The 15,806-nt window shown below is 42.0% G+C and overlaps 2 protein-coding genes across 2 annotated transcripts; both read left to right on the forward strand.

Moving 5' to 3' along the window:
* Positions 1 to 3,998: 3,998 nt before the first annotated feature.
* On the forward strand, positions 3,999 to 4,487 carry LOC147607888 (uncharacterized). The gene has a single exon (XM_086790131.1). It carries the CDS (start codon positions 3,999 to 4,001, stop codon positions 4,485 to 4,487), a length of 489 nt encoding a protein of 162 aa, XP_086646257.1.
* A 7,816-nt stretch (positions 4,488 to 12,303) lies between these two features.
* LOC147607889 (aquaporin TIP4-2-like) lies at positions 12,304 to 14,897 on the forward strand. Its single transcript, XM_086790001.1, has 4 exons — positions 12,304 to 12,490; positions 13,328 to 13,517; positions 13,699 to 14,187; positions 14,281 to 14,897. Exons 1-4 carry the CDS (start codon positions 12,366 to 12,368, stop codon positions 14,608 to 14,610), a joined length of 1,134 nt encoding a protein of 377 aa, XP_086646127.1. The 5' UTR covers positions 12,304 to 12,365; the 3' UTR covers positions 14,611 to 14,897.
* Positions 14,898 to 15,806: the final 909 nt, after the last annotated feature.

Consider the following 15,806-nt stretch of genomic DNA (forward strand, 5'->3'; position numbering starts at 1 on the left):
TCAACCTGAAGGCGGATCTTAGAAGGCTTATTGGTGATGTCTTGTAGTGCCATCTACAAGAAAGTAGGCTTGTAAGCTTGGGTTGAATAGGAGTGGAAGGAGCAGGATATGGTATCAAAAAATAATGGGAAGAATGGAGATGAGGGTTGCTTCTCTAGAGCTGCATTGTGGATAGAGAAAGAAGCCAGAAAGGGAGCCAAAGAAACATAGAGAGGGTTGGCAATGGTGAGACGAAAATGCAAAGGAGACAATGCATCATGGGAAGCTTCTTTAGTGCAAGCTATGGCTGCTAAGCAATATAGAGAGAGAATACTTCATGAAAAGGTTCTTCTGTGCTACTACTGTGGGTTTGGAGAGAGAACCAAGTATTGTAGAAAGAATGCTCCTGGTAAGCTTCTTCCTTGCAAGCCATGGCTACTACTGTGGGTTTAGAGAGAGAAGGCTCATTTAGGAGTACAGACCTGCTAACTATGGAGAGAGGACCAAGTACTGTAGAGAGAATGCTCATGGTAAGCTTCTTCCCTGCAAGCCATGGCTACTACTGTGGGTTTGGAGAGAGAAGGCTCATTTAGGAGTACAGATCTGTTAGCTATGGCTTTTGGAGTAGAGAAAGATGCTTTTTTCCATGGAGAAGGAGTGCAGGGCGTTTTAGAGAGAAGATTTAGAGAGAGAAAGAGATCTGGTGTACACACAAAAAAGGGGGGAAGAAAGTGACGAATTTTTGGAATGTTTGGAGTTCGAAAAGGTTGCTGCAGGCTATGATTACTGACTGACAGCCCATTACAAAGCTTTAAAGTCACCTAGGTGGCAAGATCTAGGAATATCTCCTTTTTTTTATTTTTTATTTTTTGTGAAAAATCAAATATATGCTTTTAGGACTAGGCCTCTAGGCTTGGTCAAAGATGGATTAGCATTTTAAGCATTTCACTAAACGTCCAAATTAAAGGGCCCAAGAAGACTCCATTGAGTTCCTAATGGAATGCCCTCGTCGACCCGCACAAAGTCGGGTTACCACCATTCAGGCCCAAGGGCAAGAAGATAATTATGAACGGATGGCTCAACTGAGGATCACTGAGATTGAGGATGCAGAAACCGCGTCTCGACGAGGTGATAGCCCACCAAGGGTAGGCGCAGTGCAGGAAGTACCAAAATGCATGGCAGCACAGTTAGCGTCAGTGCAAAATGTTTATTTTGAGGCCAATGTGAATGGCCTGGAGCAAAACATCATGTTGGATACGGGAGCCACCCATAATTTCATCACCCCAAAATGTGCTAGGAAGCTAAGATGTCAGTGTCGTTTGCACAGGGACAGGATGACAATGTAAAGATGGCATACAATGTGCAGGTGCAGGCAGGCGCATGGAAAGCGCGGCTGGATTTTATAGTTGTGCCAATGGATACTTTCGAAGTGATTGTCGGGCTCACTTGGGTCGACAAATATCTCATCGCCTTTATGGGGGGAAAGGTGTAAATAACATGATACTGGATATGCAGGGTGCAGGAGTCAGTGTGCCACGTATCCGTCCTCACTCGGGGGATAAAACAGTCAACAAGAACATTGGAAGCAAAGTCCAAAGCAATGGATGCAGCAGGGGCAAGTAATGCTAGCACAGTAACAGATTGCCGTGGCAAGGTGCCGGAATGGTGCAGTGCCAAGCAGGCAGAGAGGGCAGCCAAGCAAGGGTGCCAGATACACTTATGCATAATGAAGGTACAGGATGCACATCAGAGGATGCACATCAGACAAGATGCAAAATTGGCAAAGCAGAGATACACAAAGTGCTGAGGGAGTTCCAAGATGTCTTGCCCAAAAAATTGCCAACCGAGTTACCGCCAAAACGATCAGTAGATCACAAAATAGAACGCTTGCTAGGACATAGTCCTCTGGCTAAAGCTCCTTATAGGATGGATGCTACTAAGCTCAAGGAGCTCAAGGTTCAGTTAAACGAACTGGCGGAAAATGGTATGGTGCGCTCCAGCAAGTCACCGTATGGTGCACCTGTGCTATTTGTCACAAAGAAGGACGGGTCAGCCAGGTTATGCACCGATTTACAGAGCTCTGAATAAAATTACCATCAAGAATCGTTATCCCGTACCAGTAATGGAGGATCTCTTAGATCAATTGGTGGGAGCAAAGTACTTCAGTCGGATCGACCTACGATCCGGATATCATTAGATACGAAACACCGAAGATGACATTGAAAAAATGACGTTTCGCACAAGGTATGGAAGCTACGAATGGCTAGTATTGCCGTTTGGGCTAACCAACGCTCCGGCCACCTTTTGCACGATGATGAATGATATTTTCAAAGACTATCTAGATGAATTTTTGATCATTTATATAGATGATCTACTCATATACAACAAGACTTTGAGTGAGCATAAAGAACACCTAAGCAAGGTTTTTCAAATATTACGGCATCACAAACTGTATGCCAAGCCCGAAAATGTGAATTTGCAGTCACCGAAGTGGAATTTCTGGGCTTCGTAGTCAATCAAAAAGGGGTGCAGGTAGACCCCAAGAAGATCGAGGCAATGGTGAAATGGAATGCACCCCGAACTGTGCGCGTGAAGTTCGCGAGTTTGTAGGCTTCACACAATTCTGTAGAAAGTTTATCAAAGATTTTAGCAAAATCGCAACCCCACTCACTGATATAACTAAAGGCATCAAGCCTTTTAACTGGACGGATATAGAAAAGGATGCTTTCGAACAAATGAAAGTCGCCATGTGCAGTACCCCGGTGCTTAAGCTTCCAGACTTCAACAAAGAGTTTGAAATCCACACAGACGCATCGGACGGGGCCCTTGGAGGAGTTTTATTACAAGACGGGCACCATGTCGCATATGAATCTCGCAAGTTCAGTGACAAACACACAAACGTTCTTACAGATAACATATCCCTCAAGACGCAACCCAAGTTGTCACCAAAACAAGGCATATGGTAGGATTTCATCGCTCGCAGAATTTGACATTGACATTATTCACAAGCCGGGAAAGCAGAACTTGATGCCAGATGCTCTGAGTCATATGCCGCAATTGAATGCAGTGAGTGTGGCAAATGGGGCACTATTAGACAAAATTCGAGATGCTCAAAAATTAGATGCAGCAATCATTCGCATGGCCACGGACTTGCACAATGGTACCTCAGCCGTGGGTTTATTTGAATTCAAAGATGGAATATTCTACGCCCACCAAAAGGTGTATGTGCCCAATGACCCGGACCTCAAAGCCATGCTACTTTGGGAAACCCACGACTGTAAGCTGCTGGCCGGGCATGGTGGGCAGAAGCGCTCGCTCGAGCAGCTCGACGTCATTTCTTCTGGCCACGCATGACTGAGGATGTCATCGAATATGTTCGTACATGCCCAACTTGTCAACTCGTGAAGGCACAGCAAGTCAAACTAGTCGGTTTACTGAAAACCATGCCCGTCCCGTCAAGGCCGTGGGACATTGTAAGTATGGATTTTATTGTGGATCTCCCAGAGTCCCATGGATACAACACCATATTTGTGGTAGTGGATTATTTTTCGAAACAGGCACACGTCATTCCATCAAAACCACCTCTCACGGCATATCAGACTGCAAAGCTATATTTTAGTCAAGTGTTCAAATACCATGGGCTGCCAATAGCTATAGTGTCAGACAGGGACAGCAGATTCATGAGCAACATGTGGAGAGAACTGTTTAAGTTGATGGACACACAATTATGCATGTCTTCAGCATATCACCCACAAACAGATGGTCAAACGGAGCGAATCAATCAAGGCATAGAAGACTACATTCGCAACAATTATGTTCGTGCCGATCAGAAGGATTGGGCGAAGTATCTAGAAATTTTAGAATTCCATTATAACAACTCTGTGCACAGTGCTACCGGGTACACGCCATTTGAATTGGCCACCGGTAAGGAAGTCATTACACCTCTCGCCATTGCCACCGGCGATGTACATGCCGAAGATGCAGATGCAGAGGAGTTTTTGCAGTAGTGGCAAAAACGAATGCAAGTTGCACAGCAGCATCTAGAACAGAGCAAAGTCAGATATGTAAAACATGCCAACAAGAAAAGGCGTGATGATGAGTTTCATGAGGGAGACTTGGTCCTGGTTAGTGCAAAAAACATTGCACTCCCTGCCAATCTCACACCAAAATTCAATCACCGCTTCTATGGCCCATACAAAGTGCTCAAATCTTACACTGGAGTCACCTACAAAATAGATTTGCCCGCAACAGTCCACATACATAATGCATTTCATATAAGCCTCCTGAAAAGATTTGTCCCCGATACCTGTTTTGGTCGCCATGTGCCGATGCTTGCAGATGGTGAAACACCCGCCGTTACGCCTTTTGAACCAGAACTCATATTGAAATCACGGTTCCGACGGGGAACGCCAGAATTCTATGTGAAATGGAAACATCGCCCCATGACAGATTGCACATGGGTACCACAATGGAAAATGATTGAAATGGCACGTCCGTTGGTTCTGTAGTTTTACAACATGGTGCCCGTGGAGAATGAGGTACCGCGCCAGAATAATGGCTTGAAAGGGACTTCAAGCTCTTCAAAAGGGGTGTATGTGAGGCGTGGGATTTTTGGGATTTCTATCCGGCCTCACATGGTGCTCTCGAGGTATGCTTGGACGCCCCGAATTCTTTGCATCTATATGGGAGTGCCTTGAGGTGGAGTAATGTGGCCTAGCCCGACCTCTCCTACCTTCGTTTAGATACAAGATGGCTTGTGGTGGGCAAGGGATCCCGTGCCTCGGATACTCGCAAGTTATTTTCTCTCATCACTCTTGTAATCCCGTTGTAATCTGGTCGCGTGTCGGCATTTTATCAATACAAGTTTTGGGCTGGAAAAAGCCCGCATTTGGGTGACACCGTTTTCCATTGCCGGTTGTACGTTTTTGGTCATAACTCCTTCATACGAACTCCGTTTTCAAAGTTCTAGTACTCAAAATGACCGGCTCGTCGTCCTCTTCAAGACGAGCTATAGGTCTTGGTGTGCAAGATTCAGAAAGTACTCTCTGTTTTCACTTTTGTATTGGATTTTCTAGTCCCAAGCAGGAACTCGCGCCCAGAACGCGACCCGAGATCACCGCTCCGTGACACCACCCTCCCCTTATCCTTTGGCCTTTGCCCCCCTTATATAATAGATGTAACTCTTCAAAAACCTTTGAATTAAGCTTTTAAGCTGTTACATTCCCGTATCGCCGCTACAGGCGTTACCACAAGAGGGGACGGCCTCTGGCTCACCACCCAGCCATAGAGGAAGAATGAGGATTGCCCCTCATCCCCCAGGCTATATAGTGTGTGGCCTGCCGTCCACACTAGCCTGGCCGCCCATGACTCCGCATGGGCGTCCTCTCCCACTGAACCCCGGACATGGCCATCCGGTCTGCCGTCGGTCATCACAGGCATTACAGCCTACGTGACATTACCCCCCCCCTTAAGAAGAGTTTTCGTCCTCGAAAACAAACCGGGGAAACCTTTTGGAAATTGCACTACGGCGTTCCCAGGTAGCTACCTCCTCATCCCTATCTGTCCATTTAACAAGTACCTTCTGGTACACTTTATGTCGGGTTTGTCTGTCTTGATAACCAAGAATCCTTTCCGGTTCATGTGGTATCTTTGGTGGAGTGATCAATTCTACCAAAATATCTAGAGAAACTACGTTCTCTAACCCGCGAACTGATTCTTCAGTTTACTATTAGGAAGACAGGATAAACTTGAGAACTCTCCGGTAACTCAAGTTTGTAGGCTACGTCCCCAATCTTCTTAAGGACCTTGAAAGGACCGCAATATCTAGGAGAAAGTTTATTACACTTTCCCGTTTTCATGGTTTCTGACTGCGCAGGAAACTTGAGGAATACAAAGTCACCTTCTGCAAAGGTCACTTGTCTGCGTCCTTTATAGGCAAATGTTTAGCGCGTTTCTGTGCGCTACGAATGCTCTTGTGTGCAGCTTTGAGCATACATTATCAATCCACAGATAATGACTGAGCTTGCTGCGAAGCCATAGGTTGCTAGATAATTGATGGTAATTACACAAGCCCAATGTCTCATTACATCATACATTCAATATAAATGCAAACATCACAGTACTTCGTGATGATGAACGTAGGAATTTCATCCTATCCCTGTTTGGTGTTGGTATGAAGTATAACTATGAGAATATTATTTGATACCTCATCATTATAGCGGCAAAGCTACCTACCCATCACTCACAGGTGGCAATCTCTACCAAGCTATAACCAATGACAAGCAAATAAACGAGTACTCTTGTAAGAACTTCATAACCATATCTCACACCAAACTCATAATCACTACGGATTAAATGCCAAGGTTTGCAAAATTGAATGTTGTCTGATAGGTAGAGGGGATCATCAAACTACGGATGACCTTGACAACTCACTAGGACTAGTGATGTGTAACTTTTAAGTTAATCCACTCTCCTTGCTTATTCCATACCATCGAACAAATCGGTCCCTTGATTTGAGCAACGTCAACATATTTATGAGTACCTCGATACTCATGGATTGTGGTTCAGTAATTTAAAACGTTGATCTAGAGTATTTTTCACTCGAGGATCTTAATGTTATTAGCAGTTATGTATTAGTAGTGAGTAACTACGTACCCACTATCATCACACTAGTAGCTCCATACTAGTCTGTTAGTAACTCCGTACCCAATGGCGTACCTCCCCCGAGTGGGAGTACCATATACAACCATCTATAACAAGTAGCTCTGATACCAGTGTTACATTCCCGTAACGCCACTACTACGGGCGTTACCACAAGAGGGGACGGCCTCTGGCTCACCACCCAGCCATAGAGGAAGAATGAGGATTGCCCCTCATCCCCCACCAGGCTATATAGTGTGTGGCCTGCCGTCCACACTAGCCTGGCCGCCCATGACTCCGCATGGGCGTCCTCTCCCACTGAACCCCGGACATGGCCATCCGGTCTGCCGCCGTCGGTCATCACAGGCATTACAGCCTACATGACATAAGCTTTAAATTCTTGTCTCCATCTTCCTAGATCTAGCTCTGACACCACTGTCACAGATCTAATTTTCTAGGAAGATAGAAGAATTTAAAAGAAGCTTGCAAGAATTGATTTAATTCAAATAACTCATCCACATTCCATTAAGCCAATTCTTGCACACATTAAATTAAGCATATTTTTTTATAATTATTAATTCATAAAAAATATGATAAAATATATACATGTAATAATAAGTGTAACATATCCTTAGGCTTCTCATAGAGAAGACGCATGCCATCAAGTTTGGTCAATCTTGGGTAGCCTGACCCTGCAAATAAAGCATTGCTTATTTCAGCCCACTTTGGATTGCAAGTAAAGGTAATAAATAGGTCAAGCTTACCCATCTTCCTAACAATTACCATTGAATCCTGATACAATTGATGCATATATCGAGGCCCCAGTATATGTAGATGAGTATATGTAGATGAGTATATGTAGATGGTAGAACTATCCTATGTCCAGTGATGCACCCAGAGACTCTATTGACCCCATCACTGACATTAACCATATCTACAAGGCTTTGGTATACTTGAGCACGCAATGCATTCTGGTTATTGCGTATCCATACTAATCTTGATTCTTCCATGCTGTTATATGCCTCAACAATGTAATGTTGTAAAAGTCAACCACCCCACTGTGTAGAAGGCAAGTATTTGTATCTTCCTTTATTTGTAATCTACATGCATAATATTGCTATTGAGTTACAATCTTTGTCTCCTCATTTGAACCTTGTCTATTCCTACAATGGAGTGGAATTCCAACATGCCAACCATTCTCTCCTCGAGGAAACAGAAGAACATATAATAGAGGTATATATGAACGATGCATTTTAGATATTCTTTTTATAGCACTTTTGCGAGACATTATTTGAATATCTCTATGATCTATATGAAAATTATCCCCTTGACCCGACATGATAGCAGCTACCTCACTACCCGTAGAACCAATTATTACCTTGAGGTTGATTGAACTTCAGTGATGACCATTCTCAAATCTGTATGTGGATTAGATGGTAACATTTCCTCATTGTATGAAATGCACTGGCATATGGATTGTGTTCATACATCATTATTTGTAATATATTAAGCACATTATGATTTAAAGAAGGCATCCCATGAAGTCTATTCTCCAATTCATTCTCCATATCATACATATACAATTGGGCAAATTGAGAAGCTACATCTCGTGTTTCATCAGGTATTATAGAGCCAACACGATGATAGGTAGTACCATGGATTGGAAAGTTAAATACACCTCTCCCCCTAGTAAACTAATTATCCAAGTGAGCACCCAGTGAAATGAATAGCAACACATTGTTATTAGAGCATATATTATTCCTGTATTCCTTACTTGCATTATCATTACCAAGTAACCGATCAGCTAATGTAGAGAAGAAAGATTTTCCAAATACAATAAAGAGATATTTCCACTTGCACAACAATGCTTTTCCACATATTGTCGAAGATTTCTTGATGCCTCACATTTTTCAAATTAGTGCCTCACAAAAATGGCGCTTATAAGAAAGGTTCCCTAAAGAGTGAATAGTACAATCTCTGGAACATAACACCATGGTTGCTAGGTGCTGAACATTATGAGGAAGTGAAAGCACACGCCTTATAGAATGACATCTGGATTTAATATCTTTCACATCGCCAACATAATAGCAAATAGGTTGAAAATCTTTAGCACGACCAATCTCATCTATAGGTGGCTCATTTAAATCAAAAGAAATAGGGCCTCTTGCCATATCTCTATGTCCCCAAACCTTCAGATTTTCATTAATAGGTTCGTAAAGAACCGTAATAACAGTAGGAGTTGCTTTGTTACCCAAATCCAAGTGGATTCTAGCATAGAATTCTCTATGCTCCTCATCTTCAACCCTTCCAAATGTTTCGATTTCCTGTACTTGCTCTTTTCCCTAGTACATCCACCTAGACGCTTCCTAATTTTAACATGCAAATTTTTCATAAAGGAAATCATGTCTAGTTGGTTGGCCTCCATGCGACCACTGCTATCAAGAATGCGATGAAGATGATGTGTCAACTCATCTCTCATCATATCTCCCCTTTGAGTGCCACTTCCACGGACCTTATGGTTGGCAAATGGCATCTAAGAACTCCTTACAAGCAACCTGGTTTTTCTCGATGCGCTCGCATATGTCCACAATAGTCTGTGGATGTTTAGCGCTTGGCAAATGGCATCTAAGAACTCCTTACAAGCAACCTGGTTTTTCTCGATGCGCTCGCATATGTCCACAATAGTCTGTGGATGTTTAGCGCTTAGATGTCTTGATGGACACCTTGACCGAACAAGGTTTTTGTAGCACGAACATTTATTAACTTTGGTAGGGTAGACAAAGCTACATTTGAATTGGAAGGTCCATATGCCTCCACTATGGCTTTTGACCCGTTATTTACCATTAAAGATAACCATTTGTTGAAATCCAAATTATACATCTTTAAACTTTGCAAAATCTCTTTATATCTTAGTTAACATGTTTTATAACCCTGTATACCAGCACTATAAACATGTAGATACTTCCTGGTTGCAAAGAGGAAACAATGTATACTCTTAGTAGTGAGCCCTATTATTTCCTCTCTAAAAGCCTAATATTAGCAACCATAAAGAAGTTGTTTACTTTTCAAGCACATTTCTCTGATGTTTAATGGTTAATATAGTCAAAGTACTAAAATAATTTACATCATCGTGGCAAGCATAATGGCTGGGTATTAAATACGCAAAAAAGCATTATAAAAAACATAGAACTAAAAAACATGTTGAGAGATAAAGAAAGTAAGAGCGAGAGAATAAAAAAGAAAGGGAGATATAAAGACTCCGACAAAATAGAGTATACTCTTAGAGCGAGCCTTATAATTTCCTCTCTAAGAGCCTAATATTAGCAAAGTTCTTTACTTTTCAACCACATTTCCCTGCTATTTAAAGGCTGATATAGTCAAAGTACTAAAATAATTTACATTTGAATATTCTCTTAGGTTATATATTCTCTCTCTAGAGCTTACTCTACAATTAAAGGCAATGGCATATAATTGAAAAGTTTCTAGCGTAGCCAACCTTGTCACTAAGGTATTAAATACTATTTATGTGCACACATTAAGGTATTAAACACACAAAAAACATCATAACATTCACAATTGCCATTCCAATTATCAATTATTAAATATTCAATGAAACAGAAAGAGATATACAAAGTATTTTAATGTGCGGTGTCTTCTCTCTCTCTCTCTCTCTCTCTCTCTCTCTCTCTCTCTCTCAACTAATCGAACATATTAACTTTAAAAAATATCTTTATCTATGTATCGCCAAATAGATAGAGAACAAAGGGTAACAATAAGACCTACCTCAAGTTGAAGAGAGAATGATAATTGAACCACCAACTTTGCTAGCTAGCAACCTTGTGCCTTGCCTCTACACAATCACACACACAAACCAAAACACCAAAAAACTTATGATCTCTCTCTTTCTCTCCCTCTCTCTCTCTCTTTCTCAAAGGCAAGAGTAACTATTTGTGTGTTACATGTGTGCGTGTGTGCGAGAGAGAGAGAGAGAGAGAGAGAGAGAGAGAGAGAGAGAGAGAGAGAGAGAGAGAGAGAGAGAGAGAGAGAGAGAACGAAAACGATCAATAACCTCAAAGATTATTACATCATTATCTTCATCAATTTCCTTCTCGGCATGTACTTCAATATTTCCCTAATAATGAAGTGATTTTCCTGAGGGCTCGTACATTTACTACCCACAATATAGAACCCATCTAATAGTCCTAATGCCTCTTTAATTAAGAGACGCTTGAGATTGTCCTCTAACCTACATGGGTCTAACACAATATAAATAAGGCATGGATTAGCATCATCCCATCCGTCAAATCCATAAAGTTCCCATTTTGGGCTGGCTTGGTATTCACGATATCCCGAAAAATCCAATTGTGAAATCTCTTCAAAAAAGAGTGTATCCGACAATTTATTATTTTCGTAAACCAACTTCAATATGTCTAACGACATATCTCTGCAAAAGAGGGAGAGTAAAAGAAAAGGAGTAAAAAAGACAGTATATATAAAAAAACATTAAAATACTTAAAGAAATCTTCTAGCATCAATGGTCACAAAAGAAAAAACATATCCATATTTAATGTTTAACTAATTTACGCTTCAGAATATATTTGATAACTTTATCAAATACATGTTGTGTTTGATCTTTGTCACCAAAGACCATATAGTCTATTAGATAAAAATCTATTAAGCCTAGATTTTCTTTTATATACATGAGGGCTATATTTTCTTCTAATTTTCATGGACTTAAACATATAGTAATTTTATAAACATCATTCCATCCAAAAGCTTCAACTGGCCATGGTCCATCCCATCCCCCATCAAAATAGCGATGCTCAAACTTTGTAGCCTCATGTGCTTAAAAAAATGCTACTCACCTCTTCCATCTGCTCAATCATACATACATACATAACTTGTAAGATGTAAGACATAGGTATATAGCTATATAACATATATGAAGATATGATATGTAAATAAACATATCTAATTATAAAAAAACATGAAAATTAAAAAGCATATATACACAAAAAACATGAATATTTTGAAGAAGGGTCCTCCTCTAATAATGAAGAGTGTAACAATGAAAGGAATATTTTTAGATTTGTCTATATATGTATCTAAGCATGTATGTACGTATATATACACATATATACATACATACATTCATCTTATAGATACATTCAAAAAATACTCATATAGAATTACTAAGAAATTCAAAGTTAGACCATATAAATGTATATGTTTGTGTGTGTATGGATGTCTATGCTTACGTATGTGTATCTTTGTATGTATTTGTGTGATCATGCATGTGTGTGAATATATGTACGTACACATGTGATGCCATGATGGCTTTTGACCCTATATACTTTAGTTCGCACTCTCTCTCTCTCTCTCTCACACACACACACACACACACACAATCTCACAAACCAATATACTCTCTTCAAACTCTTGTGCGTGTGTGTGCGTGTGCGTCACATACCTGTGTGTGTGCGTCACATACTTTACAATATACTTTCTTCAAACTATTATGGGATTCCTACGCAATATTCGAAGGCAACGAAACATGGGCACACACACACATGTATCTACATCATATTCAAGGGCACACACATACATATGTGTGTACATGTATGTTGCCTATTTTGAAAATAGTCTCATCTTGAACTTGCTTTCTATTTAAAATACATTATACTTATGAGTCGTGTCTGAAGAGAGAGAGAGAGAGAGAGAGAGAGAGAAAGACAGCAGCAGGAGCTATGGCGGATCCGGACTACTACGTTAGCCTCCCTTCCCGCCGTGGCCTCCCTTCTCCTTCAACTGTCCTCTCGCCTCGCCTCTCATCCGCCATTAGACGCCGCGATTCCAGAACCCCGCGCTCCAGGTTAGCATATCCCAGGGTCTTCAATTCGCCTCTTATCGAAACTTTAGCTCAGCTAGTAGAGCTCATCCCCACATTGCTGCTTGGTCCTCACGTCTATGGGAGCTTGCCTGCACTTGTTCAAATCAGTGCATTGTGCGCGTCCAAGCCTTATACAACAGATGTGCACTCGAGTTAATTGCATTTCTGTTGCGCTAATCGCATCTGCTTTAAGCTAATCACATCTCTAAAACCAAGCCAATCACACATCCTGAACAGATGTGTGTTGCAGCACTTGCACCAGATGTGCATTGTGTGCGCCCAAGTTAAGTACGCCTCTGGAACGGATGTGCACTCGAGCTAATTAGATTTGTGTTGAGCTAATCGTTTTTGTGTTGAGCTAATCACAACTCTAAAACCAAGCTAACCACACATCTTGAGAAGATGTGTACTGCAACACTTGCACCAGATGTATTTTGATCAAGCATTGACTCCGTCATGCAAGTTAGTGTATCCATGCTTATCACAAGTCTAGAACCAAGCGAATTACATTTATGATTAGAGATGCTTTAGAGATGTGATTAGCTAATCACATTTGTGTTGAGGTAATCACATCTCATCCCCTGAACAGATGTGATTGCATCATTTGCACACCAGTAGCTGTGATTAGCTTGGTCTGAGAGGCGTGATTAGCTTGGCTTGACAAATGTGATTAGCTGATCCATTTCTCTAAAAACAAGCCAAGTGTGTCCCTTAAACAGCTGCATTTGCATTCTAGTTCACCAGATGACCACTTGTGTTTTGTGTTTTGGGTTGAGCGTGGGTGCAAATGCTCATTGTCCTCATGTCTGTGCATGGCAGATTGAATCAAGAAGAGTTACCTCGAGTAGAAGAGGGCACAAGTGATGAGGACTATGTGGAACAAGTCTATGAAGGGTCCTTGGTGCACTACTACCCAGAGGAGAGAAAAGTGTCCAAATTGGAAAAGCGTTTCGAGTTTACTGGCGTTATCCCAACATTTTTGGGATTTCAAGACTTAATCAGTCCAGAGGTATGCCAAGGCCCTTTAAGACGCTTTCATCATGGGCAGCTGTGCCTCTCTAACAGGATGTACTGGGTTGGAATCTACCATAATGGCATTTAAATTTCAGTACCCTCTTTCGCAATAAGAACCTGTGATTACTGAGTTTGTTTGCGAGGATAATTGGGACATGGTTGGGGGGGCTGTGTAGGTCTGGAGGGCAGCTTTATCCGAGTTTTTGGTCACTGCCCTCTTGATTTTTGTGAGTGGTGCTGGGGCTATCACATGCTTGCAAGCTGGTTTCACATCCAGTGGAGCCGCTGTTGCCATCATCGAGTTTCTGTGCCTGTCTTTCTTCATCTTGGCCGCTGCCCCGGCATCTGGAGGGCATCTTAACCCAGCCATTACGCTTGCCACGATGATGACTGGTTTCTCTTCACCCGCAAGAACTCTGATGTATGTGATAGCCCAGTCAGCAGGTTCGGTAGTCGGTGCCTTGGCTCTGAGAGTGGTAGTGGCAGAGGATATAGCTGAAGAGTATGGATTGGGTGGGTGTCTTCTCCGGAACACGGTTCTGAGCGATGGAGAGCTGGTTGAAGCAGGGATTGCAACAGGGCCAGGCCTGCTTGCTGAGTTTGTCTTCACCTTAACTCTCCTCTTCTTTGCATTCTCTGTGGCATTGGATCCCAAGCAGTTCCAGGTCTGTCAGAAACACCCATGTCTCCATGTATTGAGCATTGGTTCCTGGTTTACAGATCATTGACAGGAAGATTTCTGTGTGTGTCTTTTACAGGTGACAGGTCCGATTCTGGCACCCTTTATGATAGGCGCCATGATCGGCTTGCTGATCTTTGTATCAGGGGGGTTGATGGATGTGGCTGGGGGCTACACAGGGGCAGGGCTGAACCCTGCGAGGTGTTTTGGGCCAGCAGTGGCCATGGGTGGAACGCTGTGGGTGGATCACTGGGTATGGTGGGTTGGCCCCTTCCTGGCTTCTCTGGCTATTGGAATCATATACCACGCAGTGCCTCCTCACCATGTGGAGCTTTACCGCTCTCGTTCAGACATCTTCACTCAACTTGGTGAGGTTTTTAAGATGCGGTTCTCATCATCTGCATCGTAGAAAGATAGCTCTCATGTGTTCTGATTCAATTTCCTGAAGAATGCAGAAGAGCATTTTCTCTTAATTGAACAAGGTTTGCTGTGCCACCATGGTTAGAATGGTTTTGTATGAAAAGGATGTATTGAGCTGGATTTATGAAAGGATTCGGAAGAATCATAAAAGCACACATGAACAGTAGGATACATTTTCAATTGTTGTGCAAAGCTTCACAAATAGGAGGTCGTCTGCATATGATGTATGATTTGGGACACACAATCTGTAGTCTAATTGGGTGGTTTAAGACTAAACCTCAAGCTATCTATCTCCAACGTTGAACCTTTGGATCATCCATGGGTCATGACCATGTATTGGATGGCATCTTAATAACACCAAAATTGAAGCTAGGGTATGTGAAGCCCCATGGGCCCTTGACAGACGAAGAGCTAGCGAGCTATCGTGCTCTGTCAAGAAATCCATGCTTACTTCTTGGTAGAGGCGATGTCGGAAATGCAAGATGCCATTGTGCCAGTTGAAGAAACTCCCTGATTTGCCCTAAGGGCAGGCACCGCCATGAGGGCTAGCTTCCAGCAACTGTTCCCTCATGCTCTCGCGGGTCGGAAGAGAGCGAATCGTGGCCGGCCGGGCAGTGCACCTCTGCTGTCGCCATGGAACCCTACTGTTGTCATCATCTCTCTCTCTCTGCGCCCTTCTTTGACCCACGATATTCTCATCAGCACTAACACCTGATCTTAAAAGCTTAGGTTCCTTAGGTTACAACTTGTTCAATTTCTTAAAAAAGCCTTGACAAATCAAGGGCATAAAGAAATATGCCTCATCAAAATTTTAAGGTTTAGTTATAATTAGATTCAATTAGGGATAGTAAACTAAGGAAGGCAAGATAAATGCTACACTAAAGATGGTAAACTAAGTTATTAGCCTGGTTCCTAATCTTGTTTTTTAATTGAATATTTGAATTTTCAAAGCATATCCATTCGTAGTTCATAAATTTCTAGTTTAAGTAGGCCCATTCTTAGCTTATTTCTAGTTTGCTTTATCATTGATGAACTTTCTAGTTGTCAGTTGGCAACCTTAGTCTGCCTTTCCTAGTTTAAGCTCTCTAGTTACGGTCTTGATTTTACTATGAACTGGCAGCCACAGTCTATATCATTTTTTAGTTGATCCTAAGATAATCCCATCTGAATTGTACTCTAAGAGGC

This window comes from Cibotium barometz, chromosome 54 (genome assembly GCF_041138505.1).
Source record: "Cibotium barometz isolate CiBa-2024 chromosome 54, ASM4113850v1, whole genome shotgun sequence".
Lineage (NCBI taxonomy): Eukaryota > Viridiplantae > Streptophyta > Polypodiopsida > Cyatheales > Cibotiaceae > Cibotium > Cibotium barometz.

What these genes read in the sequence shown, in the direction of transcription:
- LOC147607888 (XM_086790131.1), top strand. Translation starts at nt 3,999, where the DNA reads ATGCAAGTTGCACAGCAGCATCTAGAACAGAGCAAAGTCAGATATGTA.
- LOC147607889 (XM_086790001.1), top strand. Translation starts at nt 12,366, where the DNA reads ATGGCGGATCCGGACTACTACGTTAGCCTCCCTTCCCGCCGTGGCCTC. An exon ending in TCCAGAACCCCGCGCTCCAG is followed by an intron (nt 12,491 to 13,327) that starts GTTAGCATATCC and finishes TGTGCATGGCAG; the next exon opens with ATTGAATCAAGAAGAGTTAC. An exon ending in TGGATCCCAAGCAGTTCCAG is followed by an intron (nt 14,188 to 14,280) that starts GTCTGTCAGAAA and finishes TGTCTTTTACAG; the next exon opens with GTGACAGGTCCGATTCTGGC.